This window comes from Somniosus microcephalus, chromosome 29 (genome assembly GCF_052327205.1).
Source record: "Somniosus microcephalus isolate GS21.2 chromosome 29, FLI_Smic_1.0, whole genome shotgun sequence".
NCBI lineage: Eukaryota > Metazoa > Chordata > Chondrichthyes > Squaliformes > Somniosidae > Somniosus > Somniosus microcephalus.
In genome coordinates this window covers 8,034,655-8,054,693 of record NC_141015.1, presented here as the reverse complement: position 1 = coordinate 8,054,693, position 20,039 = coordinate 8,034,655, and the positions used below count along the sequence as shown (strand labels likewise).

General features: G+C 50.3%; 1 protein-coding gene across 7 annotated transcripts in view; it reads right to left on the bottom strand.

Annotated features, from left to right (window-relative positions):
* Positions 1-20,039, bottom strand: part of fam149b1 (family with sequence similarity 149 member B1) — a 166,323-nt gene that overhangs the window by 109,973 nt on the left and 36,311 nt on the right. For all 7 annotated transcript variants that reach the window (XM_085970128.1, XM_085970124.1, XM_085970129.1 and 4 more), the window contains exons 5-7: positions 19,526-19,645; positions 17,131-17,304; positions 4,989-5,173 (exon numbers count right to left, since the gene is read on the bottom strand). In XM_085970128.1, coding sequence (XP_085826254.1) covers positions 4,989-5,173; positions 17,131-17,304; positions 19,526-19,645 — 479 coding nt within the window. The remainder of the gene's footprint in view (positions 1-4,988; positions 5,174-17,130; positions 17,305-19,525; positions 19,646-20,039) is intronic.

Sequence of the window (20,039 nt, the reverse complement as noted above, 5' to 3'; positions counted from 1 at the left end):
CAAGTTTATTGGTTTACAAGAGTGCTTATTAGATGGTGGAGATGCACACGGAACAGCGAGATCACAATGTACAGAAAACAAGGGTCTTATTGTTATGGCCCCCAGGGCACACGATCGTACAGCTAGATACTGAACAGCAAAAGTACTCTTCAGTTTGTATGGGAGATCCAGGTACTCTGAACACTCGAGAGTATATAGTGCAGAGCAGAAGTTGCTAGCAGTGCTACGAATGACAAGTGTTTATCTCCGAAATATCCACCCACATAAACAACTGATATGCTGCAGCAAACAACACACTCAGACAGTGGTGCTAGCACTGTTAGCAGGGGTGCGTGTCTGACATCTGCCCTGAGCTCCAGCAGCACTCCGCTGCTCCACTGTGGACTCCTGAGGGAGTGCAGTGCAAAATGAAGGGCTAAAGAATGGCTGCACAAAATGCAAGGCGCTGGTCAAGCAATGGGACAGAGGCAGTAATGCTGCTCATTATTGTAAATTACAGTGTAAAGTGGTGTGGTTCCTACATAATAGCAATGTAAAGAGGGAGCAGTTATCGGTAGCTATTGGTTAGAAGGCATGTGCAAGCCCAGGATTGGACGATGAAAGTTAACACGGGCAAGTATAGGGCACTACATTCTGGAAGAAAGAGCGAGTGACAGACATACGGAGTGAGAACCTGCTAAAGCTGGGGTCGGGTGTGATCTTTTGATGCTGCACTCGGACCTTAACATGTCAGGGCAGTTTGAGAGCAGCTATTTGGCCTCAGCTGGAGTATTGTGTTCAATTCTGGGACCACACTTTAGGAAGGATGTCAAGGCCTTGGAGAGGGTGCTGAGGAGATTTACTAGAATGGTACCGGGGATGAAAGACTTCAGTTACGCGGAGAGACTAGAGAAACTGGGGTTGTTCTCCTTCAAGCAGAGAAGGTTAAGGGGAGATTTGATGGCGGTGTTCCAAATCATGAAGGGTTTTGATAGAGTAAATAGGGAGAAATTGTTTCCAGTGGCAGAAGGGTCGATAACCAGAGGACACAGATTTGAGTTAATTGGCAAAAGAACATGAGGAAAAAGAATTATGCAGCGAGTTGTGATCGGGAATGAGCTGGATGGTGATCTAAGCAGATTCAACAATAACTTCCAAAAGGGAATTGGATAAATACTTATCACAGAATCATAGAAAGTTACAGCACGGAAGGAGGCCATTTTGGCCCACCGTGTCCTCGCCAGCCAACAAAGAGCTATCCAGCCTAATCCCACTTCCCAGCTCTTGGTCCGTAGCCCTGCAGGTTACAGCATCCCAAGTGCACATCCAAGTACTTTTTAAATGTGGTTAGGGTTCCTGCCTCTACCACCCTTTCAGGCAGTGAGTTCCAGACCCCCACAACCCTCTGGGTGAAGAAGTTTCCCCTCAAATCCCCTCTAAACCTTCCACCAATTACTTTAAATCTGTGCCCCCTGGTTTTTGACTCCTCTGCTAAGGGAAATAGGTCTTTTCTATCCACTTTATCTAGGCCCCTCATAATTTTATACACCTCAATAAGGTCTCCCCTCAGCCTCCTCTGTTCTAAGGAAAACAAACCCAGCCTATCCAGTCTTTCCTCATAGCTAAGATTCTCTACTCCCAGCAACATCCTTGTAAATCTCCTCTGTACCCTCTCTAGTGCAATCACATCTTTCCTGTAATGTGGTGACTAGAACTGCACACAATACTCTAGCTGAGGCCTAACTAGTGTTTTATACAGTTGAAGCATAACCCCCCTGCTCTTGTATTCTATGCCACGGCTAATAAAGGCAAGCATTCCTTATGCCTTCTTAACCACCTTATCTACTTGGCCAGTTTTTCTTCCCTCCCTACTGACTCTATTCTTAGGTTCCCATCCCCCTGCCAAGCTTGTTTAAACCCTCCCCAACAGCTCTAGCAAACCCTCCCGTGAGGATATTGGTCCCATTCCCAGAGGTGCAACCCGTCTGGCTTGTAGAGGTCCCACCTCCCCCAGAAACGGTTCCAATTCCTCAGGAATGTAAAGCCCTCCCTCCTACACCATCTCTCCAGCCACGCATTCATCTGCTCCATCTTCCTATTTCTGTACTCACTAGCACGTGGCACTGGTAGTAATCCGGAGATTACTACCTTTGAGGTTCTGCCTTTTAACCTCTTTCCTAGCTCCCTAAACTCTGCCTACAGGACCTCATCCCTCTTTCTACCTATGTCGTTGGTACCGATATGGACCAGGCTGTTCACCCTCCCCCCTCAGAATGCCCTGCAGCTGTTCAGTGACATCCTTGACCCTGGAACCAGGGAGGGAACATACCATCCTGGAGTCATGTCTGCGGCCACAGAAACGCCCGTCTGCTCCCCTGACTATTGAATCCCCTACCGCTATTGTTCTCCCACTCCTCTTTCCCCCCCCCCCCCCGCCGTGCAGCCGAGCCTTCCATGGTGCTGTGGACTTGGCTCTGGCTGCACTCCCCAGAGGATCCATCGCCCTCACCAATACTCCGCACCGAATACTGGTTGGAGAGTGAGATGCACTCCGGGGACTCCTGCACTACCTGCCTGGTCGTCCTCTTCTGTCTGGCAGTCACCCATTCCCTCTCTGCCTGCACACTCTTAAGCTGCGGGGTGACCACCTTCCGAAATGTGCTATCGACGTAGCTCTCAGCCTTGCAGATGCACAGCAGTGACTGCAGCTGCCGCTCAAGCTCCGTAACCCGGTGCTCGAGCTGCTGTAGCTAGCAACACTTCCCGCACATGTGGTCGTCCAGGACTTCCCACATGGCACAGGATGTGCATTCCATGGGCGTGAGCTGTCCTGCCATACCTCTAATTAACAGACTATTTACTAACCTAGCTGGAATAAACTTAAAGCTTTAAGAAAGCCAAGTATAAACACTTACCAGATACTCACCAATCAGTTCCCTCCCCTTGTGCCGACGTCACTCGTTGGGATATGGGGAAACAGCAGGGGAGTGGGACTAATTGGATAGCTCTTTCAAAAAGCCAGCAATGGCACGTTGGGCTGAATGGCCTCCTTCTGTGCTGTATCATTCTATGATTTTATGATTTCATTCTCTAGGGCAGGTCAACTGTTTATGCAAGCAGATGCAATCCATCAACATTGCTTGTGTGGCTCTGTGCTGGAGGGTGGGTTGTCACTGGGGCTCAGTGAAGTCAATTTGGAACAAGGCCATAAAGACTCATGGAGGACTGCTGAGCCTGTACCGCCACCAGCCACCCACCCCCTGCCCCCAAAATCAGAGTGACCCCCACCAAAAATATACAGCAGAGGCTCCATCAACGCTTACTGGGATCAAGTTAAAAAGTTCTGCTGGTACCAGCAACTTGAGATACAGGGATCCCTCCCCAACCGCGGGGGATACGTCCCTGAAAACCCCCATGGTTAGTAAAACCGTGGTTAGCAAATTCAGTATAAATGTGTATAAACACAATAAAAAAGAATATAAAAAGCATAAAAATCATGTTATTTACCTTATTGCTAAATTAAAAACCGCGGATTCGTGAATTTCACTACTGCGGTTGGCAAAAATTGTCGCAGACTGGAAACCGTGTATATGGGAAATCCGCGTATGGCAAAACCGCGGTTGGGGCGGGATTCCTGTATATCCAAATTAATGCTCTTTATAACATTATTATGCGGCAATTCTGACAATACTCTTTCCCTTTAATTTAAACCAAAAGTAACCAATATGGCAGTAATAGGCCAACATGAGCTGCCATTTATATAGCACCTTTAACAATGTTCCAAGGTGCTTCACAGGAGCGTTATGACAGAAATGGATGCTGAGCTGAAAAAGGAGCTTTTAGGAGGGGTGCCTGAACTTGGTCAATGAGGGGGGCTCGGAGGTGGAGAGGATTAGGGAGGGAATTCTAGAGCATAGGACCTAGACAGCAGAAGGCACGACTGTCAATGGCGGGTGAAGGGAGAAGTCTGCATAAGGGGCCAGAGTCATGGAATGCAAAGTTCTCAGAGGCTTGTCGGGCTGGAGGAGTTTACAGAGATAGGAAGGGTCGAAGCCATGGAGGGATTTAAACGCGAGGATGAGAATTTTAAATTGGAGGCATTGGGAGTCAGCGAGGAGTGATGGGTGAGTGGGACAGGAAATGGGCAGCAGAGGTCTGGATGGTTCCTGGAGGGTTGGCGGCCACCCTGGAGAGCATTAGAATGGGCGAGCCTGAAGGTGACAAAGGCATGGACGAGGGTTACAGGAGCAGATCGGCTAAGGCAGGGGCAGAGTTGGGGGATGTTACGTAGGTGAAAGGAGATGGTCTTGGTGATGGAGGGGATATGGGGTCGTAAGCTCAGCTCAGGGTCAAACAGGATGCCGAGACTGTGAATATGCTGATTCAACCCGACACAGACATCGGGCAGAAGGGTGTAATTAGTGGCGAGGGTAGAGCTTGTTGTGGGGGCCAAAGACGATGGCTTCAGTCATCCCAATGTTTAACTGGAGGAAATTGCGGCTCATCAAGACTGAATGTCAGATAAGCAGTCTGATAATTACTGGCGCGACAGAGCCATGAAAAATTAAATGCCTTTTTATTTTGAAGTATTCCTCTTCTCTCACAACTCTTGCTGAGTTATGGTTCCACCAGCACTGATCACCATCCAAGGGGCCGTATTTCATGTCTGAGCACTGCTGACATGGTATTCGTTCATGAGGGTATCACAGCAACACACACAGACACACCTCCCAGCAAAGACACTGGATTACAATCAGAAGCAGGAACACTTGGTGATTTATTCCCCTCCCAAGCCCAGAGCCACCTCCAGAATCGACCTGCTGCACTAGCCCGGCTCAGAAACGGATTTTAACAGCAGTAATCTCCAGATTTAGCATTCATCGTAAGTCTTCACATAGCAGCATATGTGTCACAGCTCAGAGTTACTGGCTCGGAAACTGGCAATGTATTTCATCATTGCAGGAACAATTTTTATAAATGTTCTACCTCTAGGTCAGTCGCCTTTGTACCTGAAACATGTCCTTCCCAGTGCTTACGGATCAGTTCCTCCATACAGCCCAGGACCTCCAGCCACACCTCATCAAAGAACTCTGCCACGATTGTATTCCTCCTGCAGTGACTTGGAGAGACTGGAGGCAGTCTGTTTTCATATTGCAAGGCAAGACCCAACTTCTTCTCACAGGAGTCATCCTCCCTGTGTGGACACATGGAACAAAGCATAAACATAGCAAATTAACATGCAAAACAAAACAAATGGCTCGCACCGATGTCTACACTTACATCCAGAAAGCAATCTGAAACAATAGCAAGACAAGGCTCCACAAGACACAGGAAACTTTGGTTTATCCGGCAAAAATCAGGAGCCGTGTCGTTAGGTTTTTTTTCTTTTCGTTGCTTTTTTTTCCCCACCAGTCAGGCTCTGCAAGGTCTCGCTGAAGCTGTTGCTAAGCTACAGAGACGCTTGCAAGGTACGGCCGACTGTTTAGAAGCTGCAACAGGGTTTGTTGCCAGATAAAGTTCCGTATGTTTCAACATTAGTGCTGGTTTGTCCGGCAGTTTTGATGGGACGGCAACAGCTCGGTCCCGTCGGTGCCGGATAGCACAAAGTTTCCTGTACCTGCTGACAATGTCTGTCATTAATATCTCCCGATCATACAACAGTCATGTCTGGCTTACCTGTGGCACTGTCTGTCCGCTGCATTTGCCAAGCTTAATTGGATCATATAGAATAACGCTTTAGTGTTGGTATAGGCCATTTTTCCCCACCCCCACCCGACCCCAATAATCAGTGTTCTCTGGGCAAAGCTACAGCCTACACCAGATAATCCGGAGTTCAATTTCTGTTCTGGGCTAAGGTCCCGATCTCAGCAGGGCACAACATTCGCTTTAATGTCCGGGTTAGGGAGGCGGGTGGGGTGAGGAATCACACAGGATTTCCCCTTCTGATTCCTATCCAATGGCCTCTGCTGCAAAGTGCATGTGTGGACATTGGGCGAGAACAGATCAAGTTCAGTTGCAATGCCTTTTACAGATGAATAGCCTGCCAACATTCACTGTCTAGGCTCACACAAGGACACACACTTAGATGAGGTACCTATCTCTAAAAGAATGTTTTCACAAAAGCGGCTGGAGTCATACCTAGTACAAAGAAAGATGGTTGTGGTTTTGGAGGTCAACCATCTCAGCCCCAGGACATCACTGCAGAAGTTCCTCAGACTAGTGTCCTAGGCCTAACAGTCTTCAGCTACTTCATCAATGACCTTTCCTCCATCATAAGGTCAGAAGTGGGGATATTCGCAGATAATTGCACAGTGTTCAGTTCCATTTGCAACTCCTCAGTTGGAGCATGCAGCAATTGCGGGACAACATCCAGGCTTGGGCTGATAAGTGACGAATAACATTCACGCCACACGTCAGGCAATGACCATCTCCAACATCCAGGGAGCATCCGGGAAGGCGCCGAACACCTCGAGTCTCTTCGCCGGGAACAAGTGGAAGCCAAGCGCAAGCAGCGTACATCAACCCAAGCACCCCACCCACCCGCCCCTTCAACCACTGTCTGCCCCACCTGTGACAGAGACTGTAGGTCCCACATTGGACTCATCAGTCACCTGAGAACTCATTTTTAATGTGGAAGCAAGTCATCCTCAGTTCTGAGGGACTGCCTAAGAGAGAGAGAAGATCTCTAACAAGAGAGTCTAATCACCACCCCTTGACATTCAAGGGCATTACCATCGCCAAATCCCCCACCATCAACATCCTGGGGGGGCACCATTGACCAGAAACTGACTGGACCAGCCACAGAAATACCATAGCTACTAGAGCAGGTCAGAGGCTGGGTATTCTGCGGCGAGTGTCTCACCTCCTGACTCCCCAAAGCCTTTCCACCATCTACAAGGCACAAGTCAGGAGTGTGATGGAATACTCTCCACCTTCCTCATTGGGCGCAGCTCAAACAACACTCGAGAAGCTCGACGGTATCTAGAACAAAGCAGTCCGCTTGATCGGTACTCCATCCACTGACTTAAACATCCACTCCCTCCACTACCAGTGCACCGTGGCTGCAGTGTGTACCATCTGCAGGATGCACTGAGGCAACTCGCCAAGGCTTCTTCAGCAACACCCCCCAAACCTGCGACGTCCACTGCCTAGAAGGACAAGTGTAACAGGCGCATGGGAACACCATCACCTCCAAGTTACACATCATCCTGAATTGGAAATATATCGCTGTTCCTTCATCGTCGCTGGGTCAAAATTATGGAACTCCCTCCCTAACAACACTGTGGGAGTACCTTCATCACACAGACTGCAGCGATTCAAGAAGGCAGTTCACCACCACCTTCTCAAGGGCAATTAGGGATGGACAATAAATGCTGGAAGAACCAAAGGCGACATGAGGAAGAATTTTTTTAAGCAGCGAGTGATTAGGATCTGGAATGCACTACCTGAAAGGGTGGTGGAGGCAGACTCAATCGTGGCTTCCAAAAGGGAGTTGGATAAGTACCTGAAGGAAAAAAATTTGCAGGGCTATGGGGAAAGGGCGGGGGAGTGGGACTAGCTGAAGTGCTCTTGCAGAGAGCCGGCACGGGCTCGACGGGCCGAATGGCCTCCTTCTGTGCTGTAACCATTCTACGATTCTTCTATGATTCTATGAAATGGAGGTTGAAATCACCGTGGGTGAAAAGTCACTCAGTGCAGAGGCTGAGGGAGGAAAGCAGTGACGCTATCTCAATGAGAAATTTGGAGTGGTATTTGAGTAGGCGGTAGCGAAGCAAGGATTTTAAGTAAGAGGCGAGGGGGTGGAGCAAGGTGAGATGTTTAAAGAAGGAGAAGGTGCCAGAGGAATAGGGAGACAGCCCAAGGTATGATTTGGTGATAAGAGCCACACCACCACCATGGCAGTTTGGGCAGGGCAAATAGTGGAAGGTATAGCCAGATGGGGAAACTTCATTTAGGGGGAAGGTGTCATCGCCCCTCAGCCAGGTTTCCATCAAGGCCATGATGTCGATGCAATCATCCACCAAAAGCTCATGGATGGCAAGGGCCTTGTTCACAAGTGAACGGACGTTCTATAGGGAGATGCGGAGAGGGGCGGTGATAGCTAATCAGCTGGCAGAGTCCACAGGGTCAGCATTGGGAGGGGTGAGTGGGACGGGAAGGAGGTTGTCAAGATTAGCCACCAGCGGGCTGGTTGGGAAGGTCGACGAGAGAGTAGGATGGGGCAGTTGGGGTTGCTGCTCATAAGGAGGCAGCGACGAGTGCCTCTAACTGCCCTTTGGAGAATGCCAAGAGAGGCACAGAGGGAAGTTGTAGGCTTATCTAAGAGGGAGTCTAGCCTGGGACGACAGCAAAGAGAGTGCTGAAACTCTTGGACAAGGAGGGCAAAATTGGCCTGAAGCTACGTAGTGAATACAGGAAACTTTCGATTTACCGGCACCTAAATAACCAGAAATCTCGGTTAACCGGCAAAATTCAGGAGTAGGTTCAGGTAACTTTTATTACTTGCTTTCCTCGATCTGTTGCTGTGCAAGGGTGTGGCTGCAGCTGTTGCTAAGCTACAGAGACGCTTGGAACTTGTGGCCATTGTTCTGAACCTGTTGCTAAGCAACAGGGTTTGTTGCTTTATACGGAGCTCTCAGCTCCGTATCTTTTATTATAGCTTTCGGTTATCCGGAATTTTTGATGAACCGGCACCACGTCGGTCCCGGATAAAAAAAAGTTTCCTGTAATAGATTTCAATTCCTGCATAAACAGTTCTAGAAATCAGGAAGCAGATTAAGATGCAGGACTTTCAGGGGTAGTAACCTCAGGATTATTATAAATGCTATACGCTAGCCAGTACAGGAGCAGCCAGATTGGGGAGGTAAATTCATGGTTATAATTGTGGTGTGGGAGGGAAGAATTCAGATTCTTGGGAGCACTGAAATCAGGTTTGGGGCAGGAATGAGCTACACCAAAGGGGCAGTCTACACCCGATTAGAGCTAGGACCAATATCATTGCAGGGAGACTAAATGGAACAAACATAGCAGGAGGATGGGAAAAGCAGAGGGTAGAACAAATATATTGGAAGGGCAAGTAAGCTTTAGGCATACACATAACAAGGAGGTGGAATGACTGAAAGATAGTAAAAAAGAAAAAGTACTAAAATAAATAGCCATTCCAAGGGAATCCAAATTAAACACACTAAATGCACATTGGATTTGGATCTGCTTGGAGACCGGTCACCACAGGTGTCACACAGGGATCAGTGTTGGGACTGTTGCTGTTCCAAGTTCCCACTAAGCTGCGTGGCTGCACAGCTGTCTGGAGCTCCTGCGCAGGCTGGTCACCGGGTTTTCAATGCGAGATTTCGTGCATGCGCGAAATTTTGAATGGGCCATGCAGCCTGTTAAAGGGATCACGACCCCAAAATAAAATTATGGGGAATATTGTTGCTGTGTACTATTTTTACTAATGATCTAGATATAGGTGCTGGGGGAAATTCGTTGCAAGTTTGCAGATGATACCGAGATATGTGCGAGAGTAAGGACAGTAGAAGACGCTCGATTACTACAGGCAGATCTAGATGTGCTGAGATTAGGCTCGTGACTAGCAACTGATGTTTAACTTAGAAAAGTGCAGTGTTATGCATGTGGGCAGGGTGAATGTTGAACAGACATACACTCTTCATGTAAAGGTTCTAAAGCCGGTGGAACACGAAAGAGATCTGGACATTCTAGGGCATAGATCACAAATGGTTCATGACCAATGCCGAGAAGCAATAGCTAGAGTGAATAGGGTGTTGGGATGCATTTATAAGATAATTAACTACAAAACAAAGCATATTATTTTGTCCTTGTACAAGGCCTTGGTTAGGCCTTTGTTAGAATACTGTGTCCAGTTTTGGTCTCCTCCCATGGTGGGTGCTAGTGAGGTGGCGGAAAAGGTTCAGGAGGCCACAAAATTAATTCCTAGTATAAAGAATCTTCTTATTTATTCATTTGCGGGAAGTGGGCATCGCTGGAAAGGCCAGCATTTATTGCCCATCCATAATTGCCCTCGAGAAGGTGGTGGTGAGCCGCCTTCTTGATCTGCTGCAGCCCGTGTGGTGAAGGACTCCTACAATGCTGTTAGGTAGGAAGTTCCAGGATTCTGACCCAGTGACGATGAAGGAACTGCGATATATGTCCAAGTTGGGATGATATCTGACTTGGAGGGAAACCTGGAGGTGGTGGTGTTCACAGAATCACAGAAACCCCACAGTGCAGATAGAGGCCATTTCGGCCCATCGAGCCTGCACCGACACATATCCCACCCGATCCCCGTAACCCCTACACCAACACATATCCCACCCTATCCCGGTAACCCCATGTATTTAATCCCCCTAACACTAAGGGTCAATTTATCATAGCCAATCAACCTAACCCGCACATCTTTGGACTGTGGGAGGAAACCGGAGCACCCGGAGGAAACCCACGCAAACACGGGGAGAATGTGCAAACTCCACACAGACAGTCACCCGAGGCCGGATTCAAACCCGGGTCCCTGGCGCTGTGAGGCAACAGTGCTAACCACTATGCCACCGTGCACCTGCTGCCCATGTGCTGAGTAGCAGGGGTCACGGGTTTGGGAGGTGTTGTCGAAGAAGCCTTGGCGAGTTGCTGCAGTGCATCTTGTAGATGGCGCACACTGCAGCCACAGTACGCCAGTGGTGGATGGGGTGCCAATCAAGTGGGCTGTTTTGTCCTGGATGGTGTCGAGCTTCTTGAGTGTTGTTGGAGTTGCACTCATCCAGGCAAGTGAAGAGTATTCCATCACACTCCTGACTTGTGCCTTACAGGTGGTGGAAAGGCTTTGGGGAGTCAGGTGAGTCACTCACCACAAAATACCCAGTCTCTGACCTGCTATTGTAGCCACAGTATTTATGTGGCTGGTCCAGTTAAGTTTCTGGTCAATGGTGACGCCCCAGGATGTTGATGGTGGCAGATTCGACAATGGTAATGCCATTGAATGTCAAGGGGAGGTGGTTAGAGTTTCTCTTGTTGGAGATGGTCATTGCCTGGCACTTGCGTGACGCATACCTTACTTACCACTTATCAGCCCAAGCTTGGATGTTGTACAGGTCTAGCTGCATGTGGGCACAGACTGCTTAAATATCTGAAGAATTGCGAATGGAACTGAACATCAACGAACAAACTCACTTCTGATGGAGGGAAGGTCATTGATGAAGCAGCTGAAGATGGTTGGGCCTAGGACCCTGCCCTGCGATGTCCTGGGGCTGAGATGATTGGCCTCCAACAACCACAACCATCTACCTTTGTGCTAGGTATGATTCCAGCCAGTGGAGAGTTTTCACCCTGATCCCCATTGACTTCAATTTTACTAGGGCTCCTTGGTGCCACACTCGGTTAAATGCTGCATTGATGTCAAGGGCAGTCACTCCAACCTCACCTCTGGAATTCAACTCTTTTGTATATGTTTGGACCAAGACTGTAATGAGGTCTGGAGCAGAACACAAACTGAGCATCGGTGAGCAAGTTATTGGTGAATAAGTGCCATTTGATAGCACTGTCCATCACTTTGCAGATGATTGAGAGTAAGCTGATGGGGCGGTAATTGGGTGGATTGGATTTGCCCTGCCTTTTGTGGACAGCACAAAGCTGGGCAATTTTCGACATTGTCGGGAAGCTGCCAATGTCGCAGCTGTACTGGAACAGCTTGGCTAGAGGCGCAGCTACTTCTGGAGCACAAGTCTTCGGCACTACAGCTGGGTTATTTTTGGGGCCCATCACCTTTGCTGTATCCAGTGTGCTCAGCCATTTCTAGATATTGCGAGGAGTGAATCAAATTGGCTGAAGACTGGCATCTGCGATGGGGACCTCAGGAGGAGGCCGAGATCATGGAATCATAGAAATGTACAGCACAGAAGGAGCCATTCGCCCCCGCGAGTCTGCGCCGGCTCTTTTGAAGAGCAATCCGTTCCCACGCTCTTTCCCCATATCCCTGCAATTTGTTCTCCTTCAAGTCTTTATCCAATTCCCTTTTGAAGGCTACTATTGAATCTGTATCCACCGCCCTATCAGGCAGCGCATTCCAAATCCTAACCGCTCGTTGCGTAAAAAAGTTTTCCCTCATGTCGCCTCTGGTTTTTTTGCCAATCACCTTAAACCTGTGTCCTCTGGTTATCGACCCTTCAGCCACTGGAAACAGTTTCTCTTTATTTACTCTATCTAGACCCTTCATGATTTAAACACCTCTATCAAATCTCCTCTTAGCCTTCTCTGCTTCAAGGAGGAGAACAACCCCAGCTTCTCCAGTCTATCCATGTAACTGTATTCCCTCATCCCTGGAATCATCTCTTCTGTACCATTCTCCAACATGTCTTTCCTAAGTATGGTGCCCAAAATTGGACATAATATGGAGTTGGCCCTTCTGGCTCAAGATGGGTGCAAAGATTTCAGCTTTGTCTTTTGCACTCGCGTGCTGGGCTCCGCCATTGTTGAAGAGGGGGATGTTCATGCAACCTCCTCATCCCGTTAGTTGTTTAATTGTCCTCCACCATTCATGACTGGATGTGCCAGTACTGCAGAGCTTTGATCAGATCCATTGGTTGTGGGATCGCTTAGCTTTTATAGCTGCTTCCGCTGTTTAGCATGCATGTATGTAGTCCTGGACTTGCAGTCCGACTGGGAGGAGGGGAGCCGGGAATGGTGGCCAGAGGGTGAGCGGGAGAAGCAGGCCACCACACGTGGAGCCGAGCCGGCAACAGTGAGGAGGAGGCCGCGGTGACGAGGAGGACGGAGCAGCTGAGGGGCATCGTGCTCCCACTGCCACTGGATGCCAAAAATTGACTTTCTGAACACAGCGCTGTAAGAATAGCTGACGTGTCCCCACGGGGAGTAAGCATTCCATTGTACTAGTTACATATGGCAAATAAAATTGAATTGAATTGTGTTGTAGCTTCACCAGGTTGGCACCTCATTTTCAGGTACGCCTGGTGCTGCTCCTGGCATGCTCTTCTACACTCCTCTTTGAACCAGGGTTGGTCGCCTGGCTTGATGGTAATGGCAAAGTGAGGAATATGCTGGGCCATGAGGTTACAGATTGTGGTGGAATACAATTCTGCTGCTGCTGCCCTCACGGTTGTCCAGTTTTGAGCTGCTAGATCGGTTCTGAATCTATCCCATTAAGTGCCGGTGCTAGTGCCACACAAAATGATGGAGGGTGTCCTCAGTGTGAAGACGAGACTTTGTCTCCACAGGGACTGTGTGGTGGTCACTACTAACAATACAGTCATGGACAGATGCATCCGCGACAGGTAGATTGGTGAGGACGAGGTCGAGGTTAAGTAGGTTTTTCCCTCGTACTGGTTCGCTCACCAACTGTCACAGGCCCAGTCTGGCAGCTATGTCCTTCAGGAATTGGCAAGGTCGGCCAGGAGTGGCGCTAGCGAGCCACTCTTTGTGATGGATATTGAAGTCCCCCACCCAGAGTACATTCTGTGCTCCTGCTACACTCAGTGATTCTTCCAAGTGGTGTTCAACATGGAGGAGTACTGATTCATCAGCTGAGGGAGGGCAGTAGGTGGTAATCAGCAGGTTTTCTTGCCCATATTTGACCTGAAGCCATGAGACTTCATGGTGTCTGGATGTCAATGTTGAGAACTCCCAGGGCCACTCCCTCCCGACTGTATATCACTTTGCCGCCACCTCTGGTGGGTCTGTTCTGCCGGTGCAACAGGACATACCCTGGGATGATGATGGAGCAGTTGGCTGATAGTATGACTGTCAGGCTGTTGCTTGACTAGTTTGTGGGACAGCTTTCCCAATTTTGGCACAAGGCTCCAGATATTAGTGAGACGGACTATGCTGGGTCGACTGGGCTGGGTGTGCCTTTGTGGTGTCCAAATCCGATGCCTAGGGTGATGCCAGGTGGTCTGTCCAGTTTTATTCTTATTATTACAGTATTGTTTTTTGTAGAGGTTTTGATACAAATGAGTGGCTTGCTAGGCCATTTCAGAGGGCAGTTAAGAGTCAACCACAGTGCTGTGGCTCTGGAGTCACATATAGGCCAGACCGGGTAAGGACGACAGATTTCCTTCCCTAAAGGACATTCGTGAACCAGATGGGTTTTTACGACAATCCGGTAGCTTCATGGTCGCCATTACTGAATTCAAATTCACAAACTGCCATGGCGGGATTTGAACTCATGTCTCAGAACCATCGGTCCAGGCCTCGGGATCACTGGCCCAGGCCCCGGCATCACTGGCCCAGGCCCCGGCATCACTGGCCCAGGCCCCGGCATCACTGGCCCAGGCCCCGGCATCACTGGCCCAGGCCCCGGCATCACTGGCCCAGGCCCCGGCATCACTGGCCCAGGCCCCGGCATCACTGGCCCAGGCCCCGGCATCACTGGCCCAGGCCCCGGCATCACTGGCCCAGGCCCCGGCATCACTGGCCCAGGCCCCGGCATCACTGGCCCAGGCCCCGGCATCACTGGCCCAGGCCCCGGCATCACTGGCCCAGGCCCCGGCATCACTGGCCCAGGCCCCGGCATCACTGGCCCAGGCCCCGGCATCACTGGCCCAGGCCCCGGCATCACTGGCCCAGGCCCCGGCATCACTGGCCCAGGCCCCGGCATCACTGGCCCAGGCCCCGGCATCACTGGCCCAGGCCCCGGCATCACTGGCCCAGGCCCCGGCATCACTGGCCCAGGCCCCGGCATCACTGGCCCAGGCCCCGGCATCACTGGCCCAGGCCCCGGCATCACTGGCCCAGGCCCCGGCATCACTGGCCCAGGCCCCGGCATCACTGGCCCAGGCCCCGGCATCACTGGCCCAGGCCCCGGCATCACTGGCCCAGGCCCCGGCATCACTGGCCCAGGCCCCGGCATCACTGGCCCAGGCCCCGGCATCACTGGCCCAGGCCCCGGCATCACTGGCCCAGGCCCCGGCATCACTGGCCCAGGCCCCGGCATCACTGGCCCAGGCCCCGGCATCACTGGCCCAGGCCCCGGCATCACTGGCCCAGGCCCCGGCATCACTGGCCCAGGCCCCGGCATCACTGGCCCAGGCCCCGGCATCACTGGCCCAGGCCCCGGCATCACTGGCCCAGGCCCCGGCATCACTGGCCCAGGCCCCGGCATCACTGGCCCAGGCCCCGGCATCACTGGCCCAGGCCCCGGCATCACTGGCCCAGGCCCCGGCATCACTGGCCCAGGCCCCGGCATCACTGGCCCAGGCCCCGGCATCACTGGCCCAGGCCCCGGCATCACTGGCCCAGGCCCCGGCATCACTGGCCCAGGCCCCGGCATCACTGGCCCAGGCCCCGGCATCACTGGCCCAGGCCCCGGCATCACTGGCCCAGGCCCCGGCATCACTGGCCCAGGCCCCGGCATCACTGGCCCAGGCCCCGGCATCACTGGCCCAGGCCCCGGCATCACTGGCCCAGGCCCCGGCATCACTGGCCCAGGCCCCGGCATCACTGGCCCAGGCCCCGGCATCACTGGCCCAGGCCCCGGCATCACTGGCCCAGGCCCCGGCATCACTGGCCCAGGCCCCGGCATCACTGGCCCAGGCCCCGGCATCACTGGCCCAGGCCCCGGCATCACTGGCCCAGGCCCCGGCATCACTGGCCCAGGCCCCGGCATCACTGGCCCAGGCCCCGGCATCACTGGCCCAGGCCCCGGCATCACTGGCCCAGGCCCCGGCATCACTGGCCCAGGCCCCGGCATCACTGGCCCAGGCCCCGGCATCACTGGCCCAGGCCCCGGGACTACTGGTCCAGGCCCCGGGATCACTGGCCCAGGCCCCGGGACTACTGGTCCAGGCCCCGGGATCACTGGCCCAGGCCCCGGGACTACTGGTCCAGGCCCCGGGACTACTGGTCCAGGCCCCGGGATTACTGGTCCAGGATCACTGGCCCAGGCCCCGGGATCACTGGCCCAGGATCACTGGTCCAGGCCTCGGGACTACTGGCCCAGTAACATAACCACTATGTTACCATACTCATTTTAGTTTCCAAAATAGGCTCAAAGAGCTGGAACTTTGCACTTTAGCGATACATAAACTTGGGGGTGATTTGATCAAGGTTTGTAAGATGATGAAGGGAACAGATGGTGTTTGAGTCAACAGTTGGTTTCAACTAGATTAGGGAGGACCAGGTGTTCTGTAAGACCAGAACTAGGTTAGATGTCAAGAGGTGGTTCTTTTCCCAGAAAATAGTGAACCTGTGGAACAGGCTGCCGGTTCGTGCTGTGGACATTGATTGGCTAAATTCCTCCAAGCGCGAGCTCGGCCTGTTTCTGGCTGGGGCGGAGATCACCATGTACAAAAGGCAGGCAACATTACTCAGGGCCTGAGTGGTCCCCTGGTTTAGTTTTGGGGTCAGAGTGCTGCCTACTAAGCCACGACTGACACTACAGACTCGTCTATTCCAATGCTCTCCTGGCCGGCCTCTTAGCGACCATCCTCTATAAACTTGAGCTCATTCAAACCTGCTGCCCGTCTGCTAACCTGCACCAAGTCCTGTACACCCATCACCCCATGTTCGCCAACCTACATTGGCTCCCGGTCCAACAATGCCTCGATTTTAAAATGATCAGAGCGTTCAAATCCCTCCATGGTCTCAACCCTCCCCATCGCTGTAACCTCCTCCAGCACTACAACCTTCCGAGAACCTTGTGTTCCTCCAACTCTGGCCTCTTGTGCAGTTCCCACTACCTTCGCTCCACCATTGGTGCCTTCAGCTGCCTAGGCCCTAAGCTCAAGGAATTCCCTCCCTAAACCCCTTTCTCCTCCTTTAAGATGCTGCTTAAAATCTACCTCTTTGACCAAGTATTTGGTCATCTGTCCTAATATCTCCTACTTTGGCTTGGTGTCAATTTTTTTTGTCTGATTACGCTCCTTGGGACATTTTACGTCGTCAAATGCGCTGAAGAAATGCAAGTTGGTGTTGAAGATGAGATGGGAGAGTGAGCGCCAATTGTCATCACAAAGTGTTGTTGGAGACCGGTACTCTCAGTGCTGTAGGCAGGGACTAAGCTTTACTGGAAGGCTTTGAGCAGAGAATGACGAGATGTGTATACGCACACACTCTTTCGTTTTGTTTGTGCTAATTCATAAAGTCTTTAAATTGGTTATTAAATAGATTAAGTGTTTCCTTGATACTAACAGGTCTCTGTGATGAAATGCCAGGTATTCCTCTACAACGCCTTCTGCAATGATCACACCATTGTCTGCCTCTTCATCCTCTTCCCCAGGAAACGTGGCAATCTTCTGCATAAAGTCGCCTTCTTTGCACAGAGGCAGCCCCGAGAAGGTCACTCTTTTACCAACAACATAGAGTCTGAAAGAAAGAAAATATAATTCCATGCTGCCCAAACAAAAACAAGTGGTTAAAAGTAAACTGGGGAGGGGAGTTGTGTAATGGGTTACGCACTGCCCGTTCTACTCCCCAGTGACTCAGTTGGTAAAGACAGCGTGTAGCTGAGCCATACTGACTGGGAAGGTTCCAGGTTTGATCCACAGCCTGTGCAGAGTTAGCTGATTGCAAACAGGGTGCTGCTCATGTCGCCGCAATTGGCCTGAGCCGCCCTGGGCTAGGGAGCAGAAAAATGAGCTGCCGCTCCTGCTCCTGCTCCCGATCCAGTGGTCTCCTCTGGACAATGTACATGTTGCTGCTGGGTGAAGACAGGATTAAGCTTGGTTGCAATACCTCCATCATGAAATCGTTTGCTGACTGTCTGAGGTACAGGAAACTTTATTTATCCGGCACGGACGGGACCGACGTGGTGCCGGTTCATCAAAAATTCCGGATAACCGAACGCTATAGTAAAAGATACGGAGCGGAGAGCTCCGTATAAAGCAACAAACCCTGTTGCTTAGCAACAGCTTCAGAACAATGGGCACAAGTTGCAAGTGTCTCTGTAGCTTAGCAACAGCTGCAGCCACACCCTTGCACAGCAACAAATGGAGTAAAAAAAGTAATAAAAGTTACCTGAACTTGCACCTGAATTTTGCCGGTTAACCGAGATTTCCAGTTATTTAGGTGCCGGTAAATCGAAAGTTTACTGTACATACGAACAACGGCCACCTGAGTGAAGAACACTCAGCGCCAATGGACCCAATTCCAGCATGAATCAGTGCATTCAGCAGAAAAAACTGCAGTAAAAACAGACACAGTCCCTTCACGTTTGGGATCACATTCAGCCCAATTTGATGTGATGAAAGTCTGTTCTGTCTGCTAACTACAAGGATTCAATGGTAACTAACCAACCTTGATCAGCTAATTCAGTACAGACAGTGGACTGCACATTAGAACCTTTTGGTCTATATAAGCCACTCTGCCCATCACTCATGTGACTGGAGCAGGTTACTCTAATTCCATTACCCTGTCCTTTTCCCCATATCCATTTAAGTACCTAGCCACTCCAATTTAAATCACCTTACAGTCTGTGCCTCAACAGCCACTTGTGGTAAAGCACTAAGGTTCTTCTGGTGATAATCCTCAGTCTCTGCCACATTGCTACTAGTAGCTACAATCTTTCACCATTTACCCTCTACTAGATCCCCCTTAACCTTCTCTGTTCCAGTAAGAAATGCCCCAATTTCTCAAGACTTTCTTTACAACCATAACCTTTCATCACTGGCATCATTCCATGGCTCTAATATCCTTCCTATAATGGGAAGCCCAGAACTGCAAGTAATACTCCAACTGAGCAATGTCTTGTCCTTGCATTTATGTTCAATGTCCCATGTATAAACCTCCTTTAATGAACTTTCCTACTTGCACTGGAGGGCGGTAAACATGTATACCCCTGATCAAGATCATTGTATCTGTACCCCTAGATCTCCTTGATCCTCCAGTCTGGTAAAGATCTTAGTCTTTAAGATTTACGACCTTGTTCCTTATGCACTATGTCACCTTGCGCTGCATTGAACTGTATCTCCCACATATTTGCTATGCTCGCAACAGTATCAGCAAACTCTGAAATATTTCCTCTCGTGCCAATTTCCAAATCATTTATATAAAATGGAAAACAAAATAAAAGCTCCCAGTCACAGGTCCTTGGGACATAAATCCCAACAATCTGATAAATTCAGATTCACGTTCTACCTGGAGACACTCTTATACTTGTGGTTATCTGGGACATTGATAGTTTCCAGAAACTCCCACATCATGGAGGTTTCTTCCAATGTTGTGCCATACTAAATAGACACAGAGACTAAAGTAAATAAAAGCAGCTTCAAGCCAACTACACTTCAGTGTTGAAGCCAAGCTCGCTCTGCTGCCCTCTCACCCCACCGGTGTCTCGTTTCTTGGTTATTCTTGCACATCTGAGTAGCTGGATCAAAAACAACACTTTCTGCCAGCACACAGATAAGGGGATGGGAAATGTACAGTTACGACCAAAATTTCCAAACTGAAGGGATGATAGCACAGCAACAGTCCCAATAGGCGGACTTCAGCCTGAATATACCAGGTAATGTGGCTTTAAAAACTGACATGTAAATACGTTTAATCTAAGTAGTTAGGTTCTGTAGTGTTATTTCTGGCTAATACTTACTCATTCGCGTCTGTAGCAGGGCCTGGGCTGGAAGTCGGCTGTGGAGTAGTAAGCCGCTCCGGTCCAGGATACCAACAATAGGCTTCCTCAACAGGAGCCACTATCTGTGTCCCCAAAATTCTGCCAGAGAAAAAATAAAATAAATACAACTAGCAGTAAGGATCCCAATTAATGAGCATGCACATTAATGCAAGATTACCTCAAATGGGACAATACGCTGTGCAGAAACAGCAAATGCTACAAATTGAAAAGAAAAACAGTAAATGCAGGAAACTGGTCCTTCAGAAGCTGAAAGAAAAAGGTAGGTTATCCTTTACTGGAACTTGAAAGAGAACGGCAAGAGAGGCTGTGTTGAAGACTGTCCAAAACAAAGGAGGGGAGAACAACAGGTAAAGGTGAAGAACATATGTAGGCCACGATAAAAAGGCACTTAGCAGAAGGACGTAGAATGCAATGTATCTTTCTCTTGATCATTTTAATCGTCTAGAGAAAAATCAGAGGTTGGGATGTATTA